Below are 17,352 nucleotides of genomic sequence, written 5' to 3'. Positions count from 1 at the left end.
TGGGAAAGAAGAACTATATGTAGGCACCATGTTTGTCTCTCTTATAAACTCTTGTCTGTGTCCAGCAACCTGTGGCCAGCTGGCCAGATTGCACCAATCACAATTGTTGGAGGGGCGACAATGTCCCAGGTGCCAACGAAGCTATGAGGCGTGCAGTCGAAGAGAGGTGTGCCGAGATCCCTCACAATGTTTCCAAAGACGTTTGGGGTATGTGCAGAGTTTGGAAGTTGAGCAATCATTTGCAGCCCCACAATCTACAACCAGGCTGGGGAAGAGCTTCAGCCTGAGACCTTGTCAGGATGAACAATGCTAGGCTCAGCAGTCTGACTCAATATTAAGCATCTGCATAAGCTTATACATTGGCGAATGCAATACAATTAGACTTTCTGTACCAATGATTAAAACAGAAAGATAGCTACACTCCACATGTAGAAAGAGCACAGAGCACACGTCTGCTTGTTTTGCATCCACTTATGTACTCTGTTCAGAGGTCAATATTTCCAGATTTTGCTGCATGTCAAACAGCCGCATCAAGGCAATAAGCCAGTTAACTGACGGTTGTAGGAGAAAGGGGCAAGTGGTGCAGCTGACTCAACGAAGAGAATGCCCACACCACAAAGTACTACCCAGAATGCACCACTGAACGTCCGCTGATAACAAAAAGAGCAATGGAATTTTTGATGTGGTATGTTTTCTTTGTTTCATAAGCCAGGAAGTGATCACAGATTGGTGAGGAGTATATTTGCGGCTGATTCTCCCAAACTGTCAGGAAATGCAGAAGCTTGCTGCAAACAGATGTTCTGTTTTTGGTTAGCTTTTGGCTTGCAAACAAACAGTGAGGAATGTGAAACTTTTGGAAGGGATTTTGCTGAAAGCTGGGTTTGTGGCTGGGGGTGGCTCCAAGCTGCAGGCATGAACAGGAATCTCTGACATCAGATGGTTTTGATTATTCTGGGAAAGTCCATCGGTCAATGGCATTTCCTCCCTGCTTGGGAGTGGTTTTTCAAATTCCAGCACTCGCCTAGTTGGTACAGCACAGACCCCTTGGGGTGCTCTGTTATTTAGAACAAGACTTTTGATACTGGGAAGGGAAGGTGCATCTTCTATCACCAGTTTCTGGAGTGGTTGGGGCCAAGAGGCACAGACAGCCCATCTGCAAACGATTCCCCTCCCTCCGTCCCTCCCTCCAAACAGCGTGCTCCACCAGAAAGGCTGCTTGCTAGACCGGACTGGACTGGCAAGAGGAATACAGCAGAACCCACTATGGGGAGAGCCGTGGCCAGAGCAACTGTGGCCCTCTTTTTTTCCATCTTCCAGCCAGGAAGTGCCTTTTGGCTTTTCAATGTGCTCTTCCCACCCAGTACCACCCCGGAAGCATCGCTTGCCAACAATACCTCCCCTGTGGTGCTTGGTAAGTTGGGCAAAGCTTTGCATGGGGCGCTGGCAGTGGTGCTCTATGGGCTGGGGAGCTCAGCCCACCATTGCAGTCTACGTGTTGGTACGGCATCTGGCCCAGGGCTGGGAAGTGGGGGGGGGGATGGCTTAAGCCAGTCTTTTGTGGACAGCTGGCTGATCTGTGTCAAGCAGGTAGGTGCCAGAGTGGATGTGAGGTGTGAGAAAAACGTGTTTAGTTCCTTTGACTCTCCCCATGCTTGAATACGGTTGTAGCCCTCCTGAGATGTGGCTGATGGAAACTGGCAAGGGAGAGCTGAGACTTGGGGGTTGTATCTGCTCACAACCAGGATAGTTTGGGGCCAGACATACCAGACTGGGACTTCTGGAAGAGAATGCGGGTGGATTAGCTGAGGCATTGGCCCTTTTTTTGGTATGCAAATCGGCCTGTGATCAAGGTGAAGATTGGTGTAAGAGTGATGTGATGTCCCAAAACTACTGATGGATTCCCCAAACTAGAGGAAAGCAGAGATCTCTCCCTTTGCAGTCCCTTGGAAGAAGGAGTGTTTGCGGGACGCTGTCCCAAAGTAAAGGATGTAATTCCCCACACAAAGGCCCCCTCTCAGCATTTTGGCTGTACCTTTCCTGTCTGGCAGTTTGTATGTATAGAGAATGTTTAGTTCACCTGGAGATGGATCCAACCCTGGTTTACTTCCCTCTGACAGCCCAACATGGCAACCACATTATGATGCCACCATGTAGTAACCAGTCAGAATGCATTCTCAGCTGAGGTTCAAACTGGGAATAAACTCTGTTGGTTCTCCCAGACCCCAGATGAGACTGCTCCCCTGCCTGGTGTTCACCACAGCTCTTGGGGCTGTTGCCGTTTTGCTTTGGCCTTTTTGTCTATAGCCTCCTTGCTAATCAGTCAAAAACACCCACATTTGTATGCACTTATAAGCAATTCCTCTCAGAAAACTTGTCACCTCATACTGGAGAGAACAGGGAGAAGTGACCAGGATGAAATTATGGGATGGTGAGTCCCACCCCCCCACGAGGTGGAGTAAGAGGTTGTAAAGTGGATGAAGCACAGAGGCTGTCTGTCTGCATCAAGAGCAGAAAGACCACCACTGGGCACTGCCGGGAAGGGCAACTGTTTGCAGGCAGCACTTTTTCTCACTGCAGGAAAAGCAGCACTTCCCACCAATTTAGCTTCTGTGCAATGGCTAACAGCACAGGAATCCATCCTGTACTGAGTCTGGTCCCCTTGGAGCTCCCTTTGGCTGTTTTCAACTTGCTTTCCACCCCACCCCCATGCCCAGAGATCCCCTCCTGCCTCCTTCCCTTTTGACCCGGTTTGGGAGAATCTTGCACAGAGTTTTGTTCCACTGAATGGCAATGGCTGGACTTTGGTTTGTTTGCCTGGCACTTTGAAAGAATGTGCTTGTTAGTCAGAGAGCAAAAATGGTCCAAGTTGGCATGATGGCCCTGAGTTCTTGGGAGAGAACTACAAAAGAAGGGCAAGAGCCAGAGGGGTCTTAACTCCTTCCCATAAACCCATCATAAAGAAGCTCCGATAGGGCCTGGTCAGGAATCCCTCTTCATTAAGGGCAGCAGAAAGAGGGCCAAACAGGACAGCATGGCACCCCCTGTAGTGGTGACAAAAGAGCAAGTATTCCCAGAAATGATGAAGCCGGGGGTTGGGGTTGGAAGACTGAGATGTTTTAAGATAAACAAACAATAAACAAAAAATGGTTCAATATCCTGCCCACATCATCAGGCCACATAAACTGAAAATGATCCCACAAGAAAGAGGGAAATTGTGCATTGGTCACCTCAGCCAGAACTGCCACAGCTGTGGTGTCCAAGTGTCTATGGAGTTGAGCAACTTTTCCCGCAAAGCGTTGGGTAATTCTTTCACAGTTGGCCCCGTGTGCTCCAGAGGCCCATCCCCATGTTTGGATTGGCAAACCTCTGGACCACACGGAAAAGTTCAGCTGGGCAACCACTTGAGGATGCAATGAAGGCAGCACAGAACCTCTGTTAGCGGCCTCGGTGCAATTATGTGCCCCAAGAACTCTTGGTCAGCTTCAGAGTGAGTTTTATGCCACGTACATTCTAGCCCTCTCTTGACTGGTTCCCTCTGTAAACCAAAGGGCTGCCTGGGCTCTCTCATGCCACAGAGGAACCTCAGGAGCTATTGTGCTGACGGTTGTCCTCATCTCCCTGTCCACAGTTAGATGAGATACGTGTCAGGATTCCCCCAGAGCATTAATTAATTAATTTAATTTATTTATTTAATTACATTTCTAAACCGCCCTATAGCAACAAGCTCTCAGGGCGGTGTACAACAAGATAATCCTTCTGTCTCCATTAGTCTCAGAGGCAGACCATCTTAACTGATCCCCCACCCTTGCAGGGCAGGCCTGCTGCTACCCGTTCAAACATCACCAGGCAGTGGTATCCACCCCTCCTATTTGCAGACCGCCCCGCTCCCCACTCAAGGCAATGACCAAATCAAGGGTATGCCCTGCTCTGTGTGCTGGGCTGTTGACATCTTTATCCAGTCCCATGGAGGCCCTGAACCCCTAAGCTTGCCCTGAGGCGTGGATATTGAAGTCATGCCAAATGATTGTCTGGCAGTTCTCTAACACCAGCTTGGCCAGCAGGACGGACGGTATAGCAACAGCACCTCTAATCTATCTCTATGGCCCAGCCACAAAGGCAGGCCCTCTAGCCCTGTCCGAGGCAGAAGCCTTTCCTAGAGATAAATGGTGATTTCCAATGAGCTATAGCCACACCTCCTCCCCCTCCTTGAGTCTAGGCTGGTCTGGCACTGAATATCCGGGTGAAGCAAGATTCTCAACTCTTTTCACAAGTCAGTTTGTAAATTTTGTGTCTCCCCCACCCCTAATTGAGTAGTTTTTATTGTGCGAAGCCTCTGAGGCAAGTGAGAAGAGGAGGAGCCAGAGGTTTGTGCTGTACAAAGGTCTTGCTACCACACTGCAGGAACAAAATGCTTGGCAGAAGATGAATATAGTGGGACACAGGCTGGGCTAGAACCTACTCTGCTTCAAGCAATGACCTCTGCAGTACAGAGGCAAGGTCTGAAGGATACCTGGACAGCTCCTGCTGGGTCCTCCAGAGGAGCAGAGCTCAGATGTTGCTTCAGCCTCCTTAAATAGGAGCTGCAGGTCTGTCCCTATTGGGTGGTTAGCACCGCCTTCTGTGATAGGAGCCTTTTCATTTAAAAGGGCCCAGCCTGCTTCAGCAATCAGTGACTCTGGTGGAGCGGGGAAGGCTTCTGAGCCGAAGCCCTCAAGAGTCAGAGAAGGACAACATGACGTCCTCAGGCACAATGAGATCCTCCTTTTGTGCAAGTGCTTCTGGTTGGTTATGTACATCTGGGGTTGGCACTGGGGGCAGTTCTAAATTTCCATATTTCAGGTTGCTGCTAACACCAGAAAAGCAGGACCACTAGAAAAGATGGCAGCCCCCGCCCCAATTCTCTGGCTTCCGCAGCATGCCACAAAACATCCACAATTTCTCCAGGACAGTTAATCTTGTAGATGGCTTCATCATGTTGTGTACATGCATCCCTAAGGCAGGCTGCAACCCTCCCCCCTCCATGTCTCTGGCCCCTTGCAGTGCCTGGCTACCTTGGGAACCAGTTAGAGGCCAAGCTGGACAAGCCTGATGTGGTGAACTGGATGTGCTACCGCAAAACTGAGGACTACTTCACCATCTGGCTGAACCTCAACATGTTCCTGCCCCTTGGGGTTGACTGCTGGATTGACAATACCAGGTATGTTGCTTGGAACAATTTTATAACCTATTCTATTACCCCCTCAGGTGAAGAATGCTGACAGAAACGGAATAAAACGGGGGCACTGCAAAACAAGAGAGGCATTATCCACATACTTGGTGGAGATCGAGGTTTGCAAAAGTGCACAGTACTGTATCTAGATGATGGCGCCAGAGATGTAGAACCTGCCGTGGTCCTCCGGATACTGTTAGACTCCAACTCACATCAGTCCCAGCCAACAGGACCAATCTTTAGGAATGACTGGAATTGTAGTCCAATAACATACTTCTCCTTCCCTGAGCTAGATGGACCACTGGTCTGACTTCATAAGCATTCCTCTGATAAAAGAGCAACATGGTTACTTTAAAAACCAACCAACCAATAAGACTTAAATTAAACAGGACAATTTGAAATAGGCCTTCAGGGCCAGAGCTGAGCCCAAAGCACATGAAATGTGATATTTGGTTGCATTTGGCTTGGCATTGTCTTCTGTTAAGCCTCTAAATACCTCATTATTTCTGTGAAATGTTAAGTGGTAGCCAGCATTATAGTAATAATGATGTTTAAAATGATGTTTAAAATGTCCTGTGACATTTCAATAATTGTTATTTATTATTATGTATTTATTAATTAAATTTATATGCCGCCCTTCCTCCCATCTGAAATGATGGTTGTGTTGTGTTTTGCACCTGAATGTGTCCTCTGTCTGCAGAGTGGTGTACAACAGGACAACTCGGAGAATGTCCAATGCCCCTGGTGTCCATATCCGAGTCCCTGGGTTTGGCAAAACCTATTCTGTGGAATACCTGGACAAAAGTAAACTGGTTGGTAAGAAGACTCCCCCTCCCCAGCAATAATCTTTCTGAACTAAGGAACCTTGTTCCTCCTGTTTATTTGGAGTTGCTTCCACACCAGGGCCTTTTGCATTGCTAAAGGATGGCTCTGCCACAATCAGCTCAAAGTGGAATTAAAACAGAGGTTCTATGTGGCACTTAATATAGGTTGTGGGCACACTAGTGGCTTCAAAAGCAGTGAGATTTTTTTTTCTGGCTATGTTTGGAAGCAACTCTGCCCTCAGCTGGACACACCTCCCTTCCCCACTGCTGACATCAGACTTTTCAGGACTGCCCACAGCAAAGTGTTGGGCCAATCTGCCTGACCCTGTGGCTAAGCTTTTCTATTGGCCACACCTGGAAGACAAATGGGTTGATCTACCAATCAGTTGTAAAATCTGCCTGAAGAATTAAAAACAACAACCCACACTGGAGCTGATTTGAACAGGTTTTAAGGGTGGAGTTTGACTAGCCCCCATTTCCAGAAAACAAAGATGGAAATGCACTGGAACCGGCACAACAGTAAGTGTGTCTCTACTCTCTACCCATTGTGTTGCATTATCTAGAAAGCCTATCCCCAGGATGCTTCTATCTTTTTCACCCAAAGTAAGCCTCCCCAAACAAAGGTTCCCTCCCTGCTTGCAACTTTAATAGGGAGCAACCTCTTTGTCCCTGGTTGTTTCCTGTCCAGCTTGGTAATAGGATTAGTAATGAACAGATCCTGTTCTTGTTCCCCATTGGTTGGGGGTCAGGGAATGCCTTTAACTATATTTCCTCACTTTCTTTTTATTTACTTTTTACTTACTTTCTTTTCTTTTTGAATTGTGAAATGCACAGAAAATAATTAATGAAAGTCAATAATTGCCACTAGAGATGGGATCCATTGCCTGGTACTGATTCGAAAGCAATCCGTTGACCTAATAGGCCAATATTGATTTGAGTTCATTCTTTGTTTGCTAGCTGCTGCTCTTACTGTTCTAGTTTTTTCCCCCTGCAAAAGATACTGATATTAACATTGATGTTTTGGAAGGAAACATGGATAAAATGTTCATTTCTAGTATCAATATTTTAGAGGGTTTTTTTAAAAAAAGACAAAACTATTTTTGAACATTGTTGTGGAAAATTGCTGTATAACTATCTGATCCGCAATGATAGATACTAAGTGACTTAGTGGAACACTTGCTACCAAATCCAAACTGGGTGGAATTGTAGCACATCCCTAATTGCCTCCTCCCCCTGCCCAGCAGCAAAAAGGCTTATTATAGAGTGCAATGACAGGCGCCAATTCCTTGCTCAAAACTAGTTCAGAAGTAACCAGAGAAGTTGCTTTCCAACTGGGGGGGGGGAGCTGAGAACTTATGTTTGTTGTGGGATTTCAAGGGGCATCTGCAAAGGGATTCTTCTCATTTTCTCTCATTCCTATATCCTGTTGCTCTCCTTTAGAAATAGGTCTACCCAAGCAATGAAATTTGTTTCTGTTTGTCATGTAGAGGGAACTTCCACAAGTTCCTGAATGTACGGACACCACCTTTCCTCCTCTAGTAGGGCTCTTAACCTACCCAACAGCCAGGAATTCAACAGATGAAGTTTTTGATGTGGCTCTGAGCGAAATTGGTTGCCAGATGTGAACAATTAAAACTCCAATTTTAAAAATACATTGTGGACAGGCAGAGGCAAGCACGAGGTACCTCTCCCCCCCACCCACCCCAGCCATTTCCAAGGGTTTTCAGGTAGCCACAGTTTCCTTCTTCTGCCCAATGGCCAGAATACAAGGATGTTCAGCTAGGAAAATAATGAGTACTTAGTCTTTCATTAATATTTCCCTACCTTCTTGAAGGCATTTTTAAAAGAATGGCATTTCTCTTTCATCTTCTCCCCCCACACACTCCTTTGTTTCCTTTGGGCAGATGAGGCATCTTGCCCATACCTAATGTGCTGGGGTGTGTGTGTTTTGGCATCCTTACTCCTGCCTCCTAATGTGCTGGGCCCAATTTCTCTGCAAGGCTTAAGGAAAACCAGGGAGCCCTGAAAAGGTTAAGAGCAGGAAACCAGATGTCCCCCTCTCATCCCCCGCCCACGGCCTTCTTCCCACCCCCCTGCTCATTTCTCTCTTTCTCCGCTCGCCCTCTCTCTAGGGTATATGCACACAATGGTCCAACACCTGGTCAATAATGGCTATGTGAGAGATCAAACAGTGCGAGCTGCCCCCTATGACTGGAGGATTGGACCCAGTAAGTATAAGAAGAGCAGGGGGGCTGTGATGACTTGGGGTGTGTGGGGTGGTGGAATGCCGGCCTCCCTTTTTCCTCCTGAGACAATAATTGTGGGTGGAATGACGGGGAAGTTAGTGCCCATCTGAATGGGTCAGGGAGGGAGGGAGGGGTTCAAGCCCCCCCAGACCTTTTTCAGCACTACTGAGATGGAGAAGTTTCAACATAAGGGTTATGACTGCTCGGAAATAAAGCCATTATGGAGGGGTTTTTTTACACTTGTAAGCTGTGAGTCAGCCAAACATTGGATTAAAAGAGCCTTTGCCTTGCAGCCCTTTCAATCCCATCCTGCAATGCTCTGAGCTCCTTGCGAGGATCTTTCTGTCCTCACAGCGTCCAGGAGCCCCTCGTCCTCCCTCTGCATCTTAGTTCTGTGCAGCCATGCATGGAAATTTTCTGGTTGCAGCTTTGGGATCAAGGCATTGCACATTAATGATGGCCTGGACAATTTTATTCTTTCATCAAAACTTTTGGCACCTTTAGTAAAACTGGGGCCGTGATGTATTGGAGTTTGATATATATTTATATATCTATAAATACGTTTGTATACTGCTATTTCATTAAAAACATCAAAGGCGGTTTACAACCAGTCAAGAAAAACAACGACCATACAATAAAACATTAAAAATACAATAAAACAAAGGTCAATATTGAGAAAAGACATATTTGTAATTGTCTGCATAAGACTGGCAGAACAGGAAGAATTTTAGCAGGCATTTAAAGGCTAAAAACAGAAGGCGCCTGCTGACTCTCTCTTGGCAGAGCATCCCAGAGATTTGGGCCAATGACACATTGAAGGCTCAATTTCCTGTCGATGTTAAATGAGCCTCACCAACTCAGGGGACGTCCAGAGCCGCTCCTGCAGATGATCTCAGTGGTCGAACTGGGATATAAGGGTTCAGGTGGTCCCTAAGATACCCTGGACCTGAGTTGGTCAGGGCTTTGTACGTTAATGCAAGGACCTTGAACTTGGCTCAGTAGTGGATGGGCAGCCAGTGCAGAGGTTTTAAAAGTGGTGACACATGTTGTTGGCCATATGCTCCCAATCAGCATTCTGGCTGCTGCATTTTGCACCCGCTAGAGCTTCCAAACCAGGGCCGAGGGCCGCCCCACATGGAGTGCATTGCAATAATCGAGCCTCGAGGTTACCAGCACATGGACTACAGTGGTCAGGCTATCCCTGTCCAGGAACTATTGTAGCTGACGAACCAGACCAAGCTGGTAAAAGGCACTCCTACCCACAGAGGATACTTGGCCCTCTAGTGACAAAGATGAATCCAGCAGTACCCCTAAGCTACGGACCTGTCCTTCAGAGGGAGTGCAACCCCATCCAGAACAGATAACTTGCCTGTCTCCAGGACATGGGAACCACCTACCCAAACAGCCTCCATCTTCCCAGGATTCAAGCACAGTTTATTGGCCCTCATCCAGTCCACTACAGCATTCAGACACCGATCTAAATTGTTCACAGCCTCTCCTGATTTAGATGTTATGGAGAAATAGAGCTGTGTGTCATCAGCATACTGCTGACATCTTGCTCCAAAACTCCTAATGACCCCTCCCAATGGCTTCATATAGATGTTCAATAGCACTGGGGAGAGAAGAGTGCCCTGCAAAACCCATAGCACAAGTGCCAGGGGGTCGAGGAACACCCACCCACTGTTACTCTCTGGATGCAACCCTGAAGGTAAGAGTAGAACCACCGTAATACAGTGCCTCCAATACCCATCCCATTGAGTCGATTCACGAGAAAACCGTGGTCAATGGTATCAAATGCCACTGAGAGATTAAGCAGAAGTAACAGGGTCGCACTCCCCGTGTCTCTCATGATAAAGGTCATCCATCAGGGTGACCAAGGCTGATCTTGTTCCAAAACCAGGTCTGAATCCAGAGTGTGATAGATCTAGATAATCAGTCTCATCCAGAAATATCTGTAGTTGCTCTACAACCACCTTCTCCACCACTTTTGCCAAGAAAGGGTGTTGGCAACTGGTCTATAGTTGTTATACTTTATTGGGTCCAGTGTGGCCTTTTAGAGAAGAGGACGCACCACCGCCTCTTTAAGGGCAAAGGGCATCACATCATCATGCAAAGATGCGTTTACCGCACTTGTGACCCATTCAGTCACCCCATGTCAGCTAGCTTTAACAAGCCAGAATGGACAAGGATGGCATGAGCAGGTGGTCAGGCGCATCATTACAAGCATTTTGTCCTCATCATCTGGTTGCATTAATTGAAATTGATCCCACAACACTGGTTTGGCATTACAATGGACACCTCAGCTAGAACTGCCAAATAGCAGTGTCTAAATCACTGTGGATCTGAGCAACTTTGTCCTTGAAGTGTTTAGCCAACTGGTTACAGCTGGACACTGTATGGAGGGTCCACTTCCCTGGTCAGGAGTGACCAGCCTCCTGACCATGCAGAACAACTTAGCCAGGCGGCTCCTTGAGGATGCAATGGTGGCAGCAAAGAAATTCTACCTTGCAAAGAGATCCTGCTTTGCTGCCCCCATCGCCATGTGATAGGCCCAGTCATGAGCCACTTACACTCTAGCCCTTGCCTGATTCATTTCATCGACCACATCTTCTCAGTGTACCAAGGAGCAAAGTGGGCTCTATGGAGCTATTGTGTCAATGGCCCTATGAGTCTCACCATTTCATGGGGAGACTTGGGACTCAGCAGGATCACCTGCTCTATCCACTGGAAAATCCCCTAGAGTGGTCAAGAATCTATCAGATTCTGTCAGTCTGCAGAGGTGGACCATCTTAACAGGTCTGCCATTGCTGCAGGGGAGAATTGTCGCTGCAAGACCAAGCCTCACCTGGAAGTGGTGTGACCATGACAATGGGGTGATATCCATCCCATCAATTTCCAGACCACCACCCTTCCCACATGGAGCAAAGACTAGATCAACAGTATGCCCTGCTCTGTGTGTTGGACCGATGACCTTTTGAGACAGGCCCATAGTTGCCATGGAGGCCATGAACTCTCAAGCTGGACCTGAGGCGGCCTCTGCATGGATGTTGAAGTCACCCAAAACCACCATTCTGGGTTCCTCCAACACCCACACCCAAGACAACCTCAGCCAGCTCGGTCAGGGCGGGTGCTGAGCAGCAGTGCAGGTGGGACACCAACTGCATCCCTAATCTGTCTCTTTGGCCCAACACCAGATGCAGCCTGCTGCAAGAGAGAGGGGTTTCCTGGTGATAGGGAGTGTAGAAATGAATAATCTGGTAACACTGGTGGCTGAAAAGAATAAAGAAACGTAAGGTTTATTACACCTGGAAAATGAAACCATTCTGAGTACAGACATGCATGTGGCCATTACAGAGTCATGAGGTTAACACTTGCACACTGAGGAGGAGGAAGGAAGTAAAGCCTGAGAAAAGCAGCCTGCATATCAACAAGTTCCTAAAAAAGGAATCAGCAAGGGAAAAATAGAATAGGCCGCTTTTCTGTCTACTGGTTCTTGTTGCAAGCATTGGTGCTTAGTTCCCAACACCCTTAAGGCTTGTGGAGAAGCTGCCGCTGGTGCAGAATGCTGCAGTGAGGTTGCCAGAGGGAGTGTCCTTTTGACAACATGCAACATCATTGCTGAAAGAATGGCACTGGGTTTTGTTTAAGGTCTTGCCTTTAGCATGTAAAGCCTTGAACAGCTTGGGACAAGATTATCCAGGGCATTCCAGAGGGAACCCGAAAACTCCTGTATTTTGTGGACATAATGCAAACCTCAGGAGCATCCAGAAGAATTGCCGCCCTGGGCTTCTGCTGGGAGGAAGGGTGGGATGTAAATCTCATAATAAACAAATACATTTTAATTAATTTTATTATTAAGAATGTTTCTCTTAAGGAACACAGTGACCAGGCAGGGGCACCAGGTAAGGCAGTCTCCCCATAGAGGTGCGTCCGGCACCTTCCTTGTACAGCATTTGTCATGTTTCCAAGACATGAGAAGTTTTAATTCTCGCTAGTCAGACCTCATCTGGAGCACTGTATCCATTCCAGGGTGATACATTTTAAGACAGAGGTAGCAGCTTGGAACAGGTTCAGAGGAGGGTGACTGGTGTGATCAAAGAAATGGAAAACAAGTCCTGTGAGGAAAAGCTGGTGGAACATGTTTAGCCTGGAGAGGACTCTCTCTCTCTCTCTCTCTCTCTCTCTCACACACACACACACACACACTCTCTCTCTCTCTCTCTCTGTGTGTGTGTGTGTGTGAGTGTGTGTGTGTGTGTGTGAGAGAGAGAGAGAGAGAGAGAGAGAGAGAGAGGTGACAGCATGTTTCAAATACTTGGAGGGGCTGTCCCAGTAGGCAGGATAACCTGCTGGATGGTAGATTTCAGCTGAACAGCAGAATCTTTTTGACAGTAGGAGGAGTCTGACCCTGGGCCCTGTTACACAGAGAGGGGTGGTGGGCTCCCCTTCTCTCTTGGTGTGGCCTTTGTTCCAGCAGATGGATGGCCTGTGATAAGCTCCCCTTCTAGCTCTAGGCTGGCATATTTCCAAACCCTGCCCTGCCCTGCCCTTGGAACATGTGGAGAAATGATATCTGGTGCTTCTGAGAAAGTGAAGAGTAAGGAACTGCCATAGCTTGCAGCCTCAGTGCCTCTTTTTAAAAATGACCCACTGTTCAAGTCACACATCTGGCAAGGACTCAAGATGTGGTCTTCGGCAAAACACCATCTCTGACCTTCAGGTACTTCTCTAGAAACCACAGCAACCCACACTGTAGGGAGGATGAAGAGGAAAAAAGCGCTTGAGCAGCCTTTTATTGGGAAACAGCCACCACAGCTCTCGGCAGCAGTGCATTTGCTGGTCACAGTAGGCCAGGCATCCTGGGACATTCTTACTGAGCGCAGGAGGTATGCTTGTGCCATCTTGCCTTCTCTGGGTGCTGCAGATGGTTCTGTCTTTGGGCAGAGATCATCAGAGCCCAGAGACCTTTTTGGCCCCAAGCAAATGGAGGTGCGAGCCAAGAGATGCACCCAGCCCACATCCTCTGCTGCTGTGATCGTGCGTGGTGCCCTGGGTAGCCCTCAAACCGTTTGGCTGGCCTGCTGAGGGGCAGCCAGGGAGGCCATGCAGCTGGGTGGACTCTGCAACACCAGTCCTATCTCCACAGATGAGCAAGAGGAATACTTCCACAACCTGCGTGCCCTGCTGGAGGAAATGCATGACTCCTACCAGCAGCCTGTCTTCCTCATTGGCCACAGCTTGGGAAATCTCTACATCCTCGACTTCCTTGTCCGGCAGCCCCAGGCCTGGAAAGACCAATATGTCCGGGGCTTCATTTCCCTGGGAGCTCCCTGGGGCGGAGCTGTGAAGTCCATAAGGCTCATGGTCTCAGGTGAGTTGCCTGCCAACAGGTGAGGTGGGCCTGGCCTAACATCCTCCCCAACTCAGGGCCAGAATGTCAGGCCCCTCCAGCCTTTCACCGACCAGAAAGGGGGCACCTTCCCTTTCACTGCTGTCTGAGGGCGCCCCCTCCTTCCCCACTGTCTAGGGTTGCTGCCAGGTCTCCTGAGGTGCAGGGGGTGGAGCCTCATGGTTGGAGGCGGTGCCTGTCAGAGGGGGTGGAGCTTGGAGACACTCTCTTTAAAACAGGCCTGTTGGGCTTCTCCTTCATCTAGCCAATCTCCAGCCCAGAATAACCATCCTGCTAAACTGTGGATTAATTGAGACCTGGCACTGGGCAGGGTTGAATGCATCTCACACCTGTTGTCGTAGCTGCTCAGAACTGAAATGGCTCCATTTGGATGAGTCCGGCCCTCCCTCCCCCTCAGCAGAATGAGAAGAAGGGCTCCCAAATGCAGCAGCAAGGCTGCCTTGCCCTTCATTTGGAAATAGCTCCCCACCTGCTGTAAGATCATAAGGGCCTCCTATCAGTCTGTCTCTCTCTCTTCCAGAATCCCCCTCCCAAGTCCTAGGGTGGACAAGCCTGAAATTAATAAACCAGAGCATTAGGAGATCCTGATGTGGGTTTTCAGATTCCCCCCCCCCCCCGTGGTCCCTCTCTGAGACCAAGTTGGAGACGTTTGATGGCTCTTAACTTGATGGCAGCTGCAGGAAGCCTGATTTGTCTCATGAGAAAGGGTTAAGTCCAGCTCTCTCACCTTGGGGCCCTGATCCAAGTTTCTCCCCACAGAAAGAAAGAAATTAGTGATGCATCCATGCATTTTTGGTTTTAGATTGTTTGGCCAATAAAGGCGTGAGAAGTAGGGAAGTTTTTAAATTGAACTCAAATGCTATGGAGAGTCTCATACTATTTGGCAGCTGATCTCTACTGCTGAATAATATTATAAATTAAATAATAATAATAAAATGTTTGAGCCATTAAAGAATAAATGGGATAGAAAATCAGCAAAGACACAAACTATTAAAGGGGGTGAAAGTAGGGAAAAGCAAGGATTGCAGGGGAGGGTGTTTGCAGTTGTAAACAGGGAGGTCAGAAGGCAACAAAATGCAGGAAAGTACAGCCTGCACCTGTGTGATAAAAATTCATTGTGCAGATTCAGTCCACAAATGATAGCACTGAACCTCTTGATTTATTATCATTCAATGTTTTCACGGTGCACTCTGCTTTTGAAGTGGCTTTCTTCACGGATGGCCACCTTTAGGTCATTTACAGGGCATCCTGGGAGGTTTGTGTGGTTGGAGAGTCTATGTTTATATCGCAGTTGATGGCAAGCTGGTCTGAATTCTAGGGGACAACCAAGGCATTCCAGTCATGTCCAGCATCCAATTGCGTGAAGAACAGCGCATGAACAACCCCTGGATGTTCCCAACTAATCTGGCTTGGCCCGAGACCCACGTCTTCATCTCAACCCCCTCCTATAACTACACCTACAATGACTACCAGCGCTTCTTCACTGATGTAAACTTTGAGGATGGCTGGTATATGTGGGATGACATCAAGGATCTGCTGAAAGGGCTGCCCCCTCCGGGAGTTGAGGTGTACTGCCTATACGGCACTGGGGTCCCCACTGTAGAGACCTACATTTATGACGACCGCTTCCCCTATGAAGACCCCGTGGATGTTGTGTATGCAGATGGGGACGACACAGTCAGCAGGTGCAGCCTGGAGCTGTGTAAGCAATGGCACACGCAGCAGAAGGAGAAGGTGCATGTCCTGGAGCTGCATGGAGCCAACCACCTCAACATGGTCTTTGAGAACAGCACCCTAAACTATATCAATGAAATCCTGCTTGGAAGCTTTGGAAATGCCTCAGCAGGGGGAGGGCCCTCTGAGCCCCATTTGGCAAAGCGAAAGAGAAGTAGGGACGGCCTCCCACTTGAGGGAATTTGGGGCCGGTCCATGTCTCCTTCATAGATGTGGCACAGCACGGTTGCTCATACCCCCCCCCCCCAGTGCCACATGCAACACAGCTGAATGCAAAAGTGACCTGCATGGTCCAACCATCCCGCTTGTTTTGAAAGGAGAGGCTCTTGCAGATTGTCCCTGCAGCTGTCATACAGTATTTTCACTGCTGACATGATGCCCCCCCCAAGAGTTCATGTTTTCCAACTCTGCTTTCAGTGGAACCATTTAAGTAAGCCAGTGAACTAGCCTGGAGTTATATTTGTTCTATGCAAAAAGAACAAGGAGTCTTGGGCCACCCTTTATTATGGCATTAGACTTCATGGACTATAGCCACTTCACCAGATGCATGGAGTGTGATCCTCAGCTAGGGATGGGCAAGAATTTCTATTCAGTTTGCGTTTCAAGCAGAATCTATCAAATCCACACTTTCCAAAACGATATGAGAACTGAAGCACAGCCATCTTTCGAAATTTGTACTTACCCAGTTTTGAGATGCAGTTTGCTAACCAACCAATATTCACAAAAATGATGTGTTGGGGGGGTGCATAGAAATAAATATGATTGATAATTACTTACAAAATGCATTATGATGAGAAATGGCTCGCAAAAATGTGTGCATTAGTCTAAACTGCCTGCAAAAATTGTTTGTCAAAAGAAATTCATACTAAAACGAGAGCTTTCATGAGGATTTTTTTAAAAAAATTGCAAGTTGCTGCAGAAATGTGGAGAACTGAATTTAAGATTGGAAAAATGAGAGAACCAAAATGGGAGACCTTTCCATCCCTATCCTCAGCTGTCCATGGAGACAGACAGACAGACAGACACACACACACACACAGAGAGAGAGAGAGATGCAAATGAAATGCAAGAAATATGGGCAGGGATAATTGTGTCAAAGCTTAACTGTATGTAATTACACCACCCAAAGTGGTGTTAGTGATCATACAAACCTTCTGGCATCTGATGAAGTGGACTGTGGTCCATGGAAGCCAATGGCATCATACACTCTTTAAGGTGCCTCACAATTATTATTTTTTACTGTAGCTGACTTCAAGCAAGTCTGCCGCTCTTGAGTTTGCCCTGTGTAGATACCTGGACAGCTGCAGAGTTATCCTGCTGCCTCCAGTATTATTCAGAGGTCTGTTAGCTCTTTCAGGGACAGCCTTAAATCTCTCCCCCCGCCCTGGCTGACACTGCTGAGCTGTGCATTGCCACAGAATATGTGCCATAGACTGGACCATTTATAATACAAATTTTATATCACCAACGACCAAATGTCTTGATTAGGGGTGGTGGTATGACCATATATCCTCCCCAGTCATAACACAATTGCTCCCTTTCTCTCTCCCCCCCCCCCGCTTCCCCAGTTCAAGGATGCAACAGGCCTCCCTCCACAAAATCAGAGGCCACTTGGCTGGTGATGAAGAGATGGCCACCGGCTTGATTTCTGGACCACGCTTGAGCCAAATCCTTTTCTGTTGAGAGCAAGACCTGAAAAGTATGTGCAGCACCTTACACTCCCATGGAGGGAAGGATAGCTGAAAGTTTCATTGGAGCAGCTGGGTGCATCTCACACAACCCTTGGCCTCTTCCCCTTAACAGGGGTGTCATTTCTAAAACAAGAGGCAGTGGGGCAGAAGGGTGCCTGCTCATTTCAGATTCTTGTTTACATAGGGCACACTCTGCATAGGCACAGAGGTACTCATCTCTGCATGGCAGAGCAGTGGT

At 47.9% G+C, this 17,352-nt stretch overlaps 1 protein-coding gene across 2 annotated transcripts; it reads left to right on the top strand.

Annotated features, from left to right (window-relative positions):
* The first annotated feature begins 580 nt into the window (after positions 1–580).
* Positions 581–16,204, top strand: LCAT (lecithin-cholesterol acyltransferase). Of its 2 annotated transcripts, none has more exons than XM_061594419.1 (6): positions 581–685; positions 5,041–5,197; positions 5,910–6,025; positions 8,166–8,261; positions 13,426–13,650; positions 15,008–16,204. In XM_061594419.1, exons 2-6 carry the CDS (start codon positions 5,103–5,105, stop codon positions 15,631–15,633), a joined length of 1,158 nt encoding a protein of 385 aa, XP_061450403.1. In that variant the 5' UTR covers positions 581–685; positions 5,041–5,102; the 3' UTR covers positions 15,634–16,204. The 2 variants fall into 2 exon arrangements, with proteins under 2 accessions (XP_061450403.1, XP_061450402.1); XM_061594418.1 differs by lacking the exon at positions 581–685 and adding an exon at positions 765–1,411.
* Positions 16,205–17,352: the final 1,148 nt, after the last annotated feature.

The sequence above is a fragment of the Rhineura floridana genome, chromosome 13 (assembly GCF_030035675.1).
Source record: "Rhineura floridana isolate rRhiFlo1 chromosome 13, rRhiFlo1.hap2, whole genome shotgun sequence".
In the NCBI taxonomy this organism is placed as follows: Eukaryota; Metazoa; Chordata; class Lepidosauria; order Squamata; family Rhineuridae; genus Rhineura; species Rhineura floridana.
The sequence above is the reverse complement of the archived record's forward strand: the minus strand, read 5'-3'. Positions and strand labels throughout refer to the sequence as shown.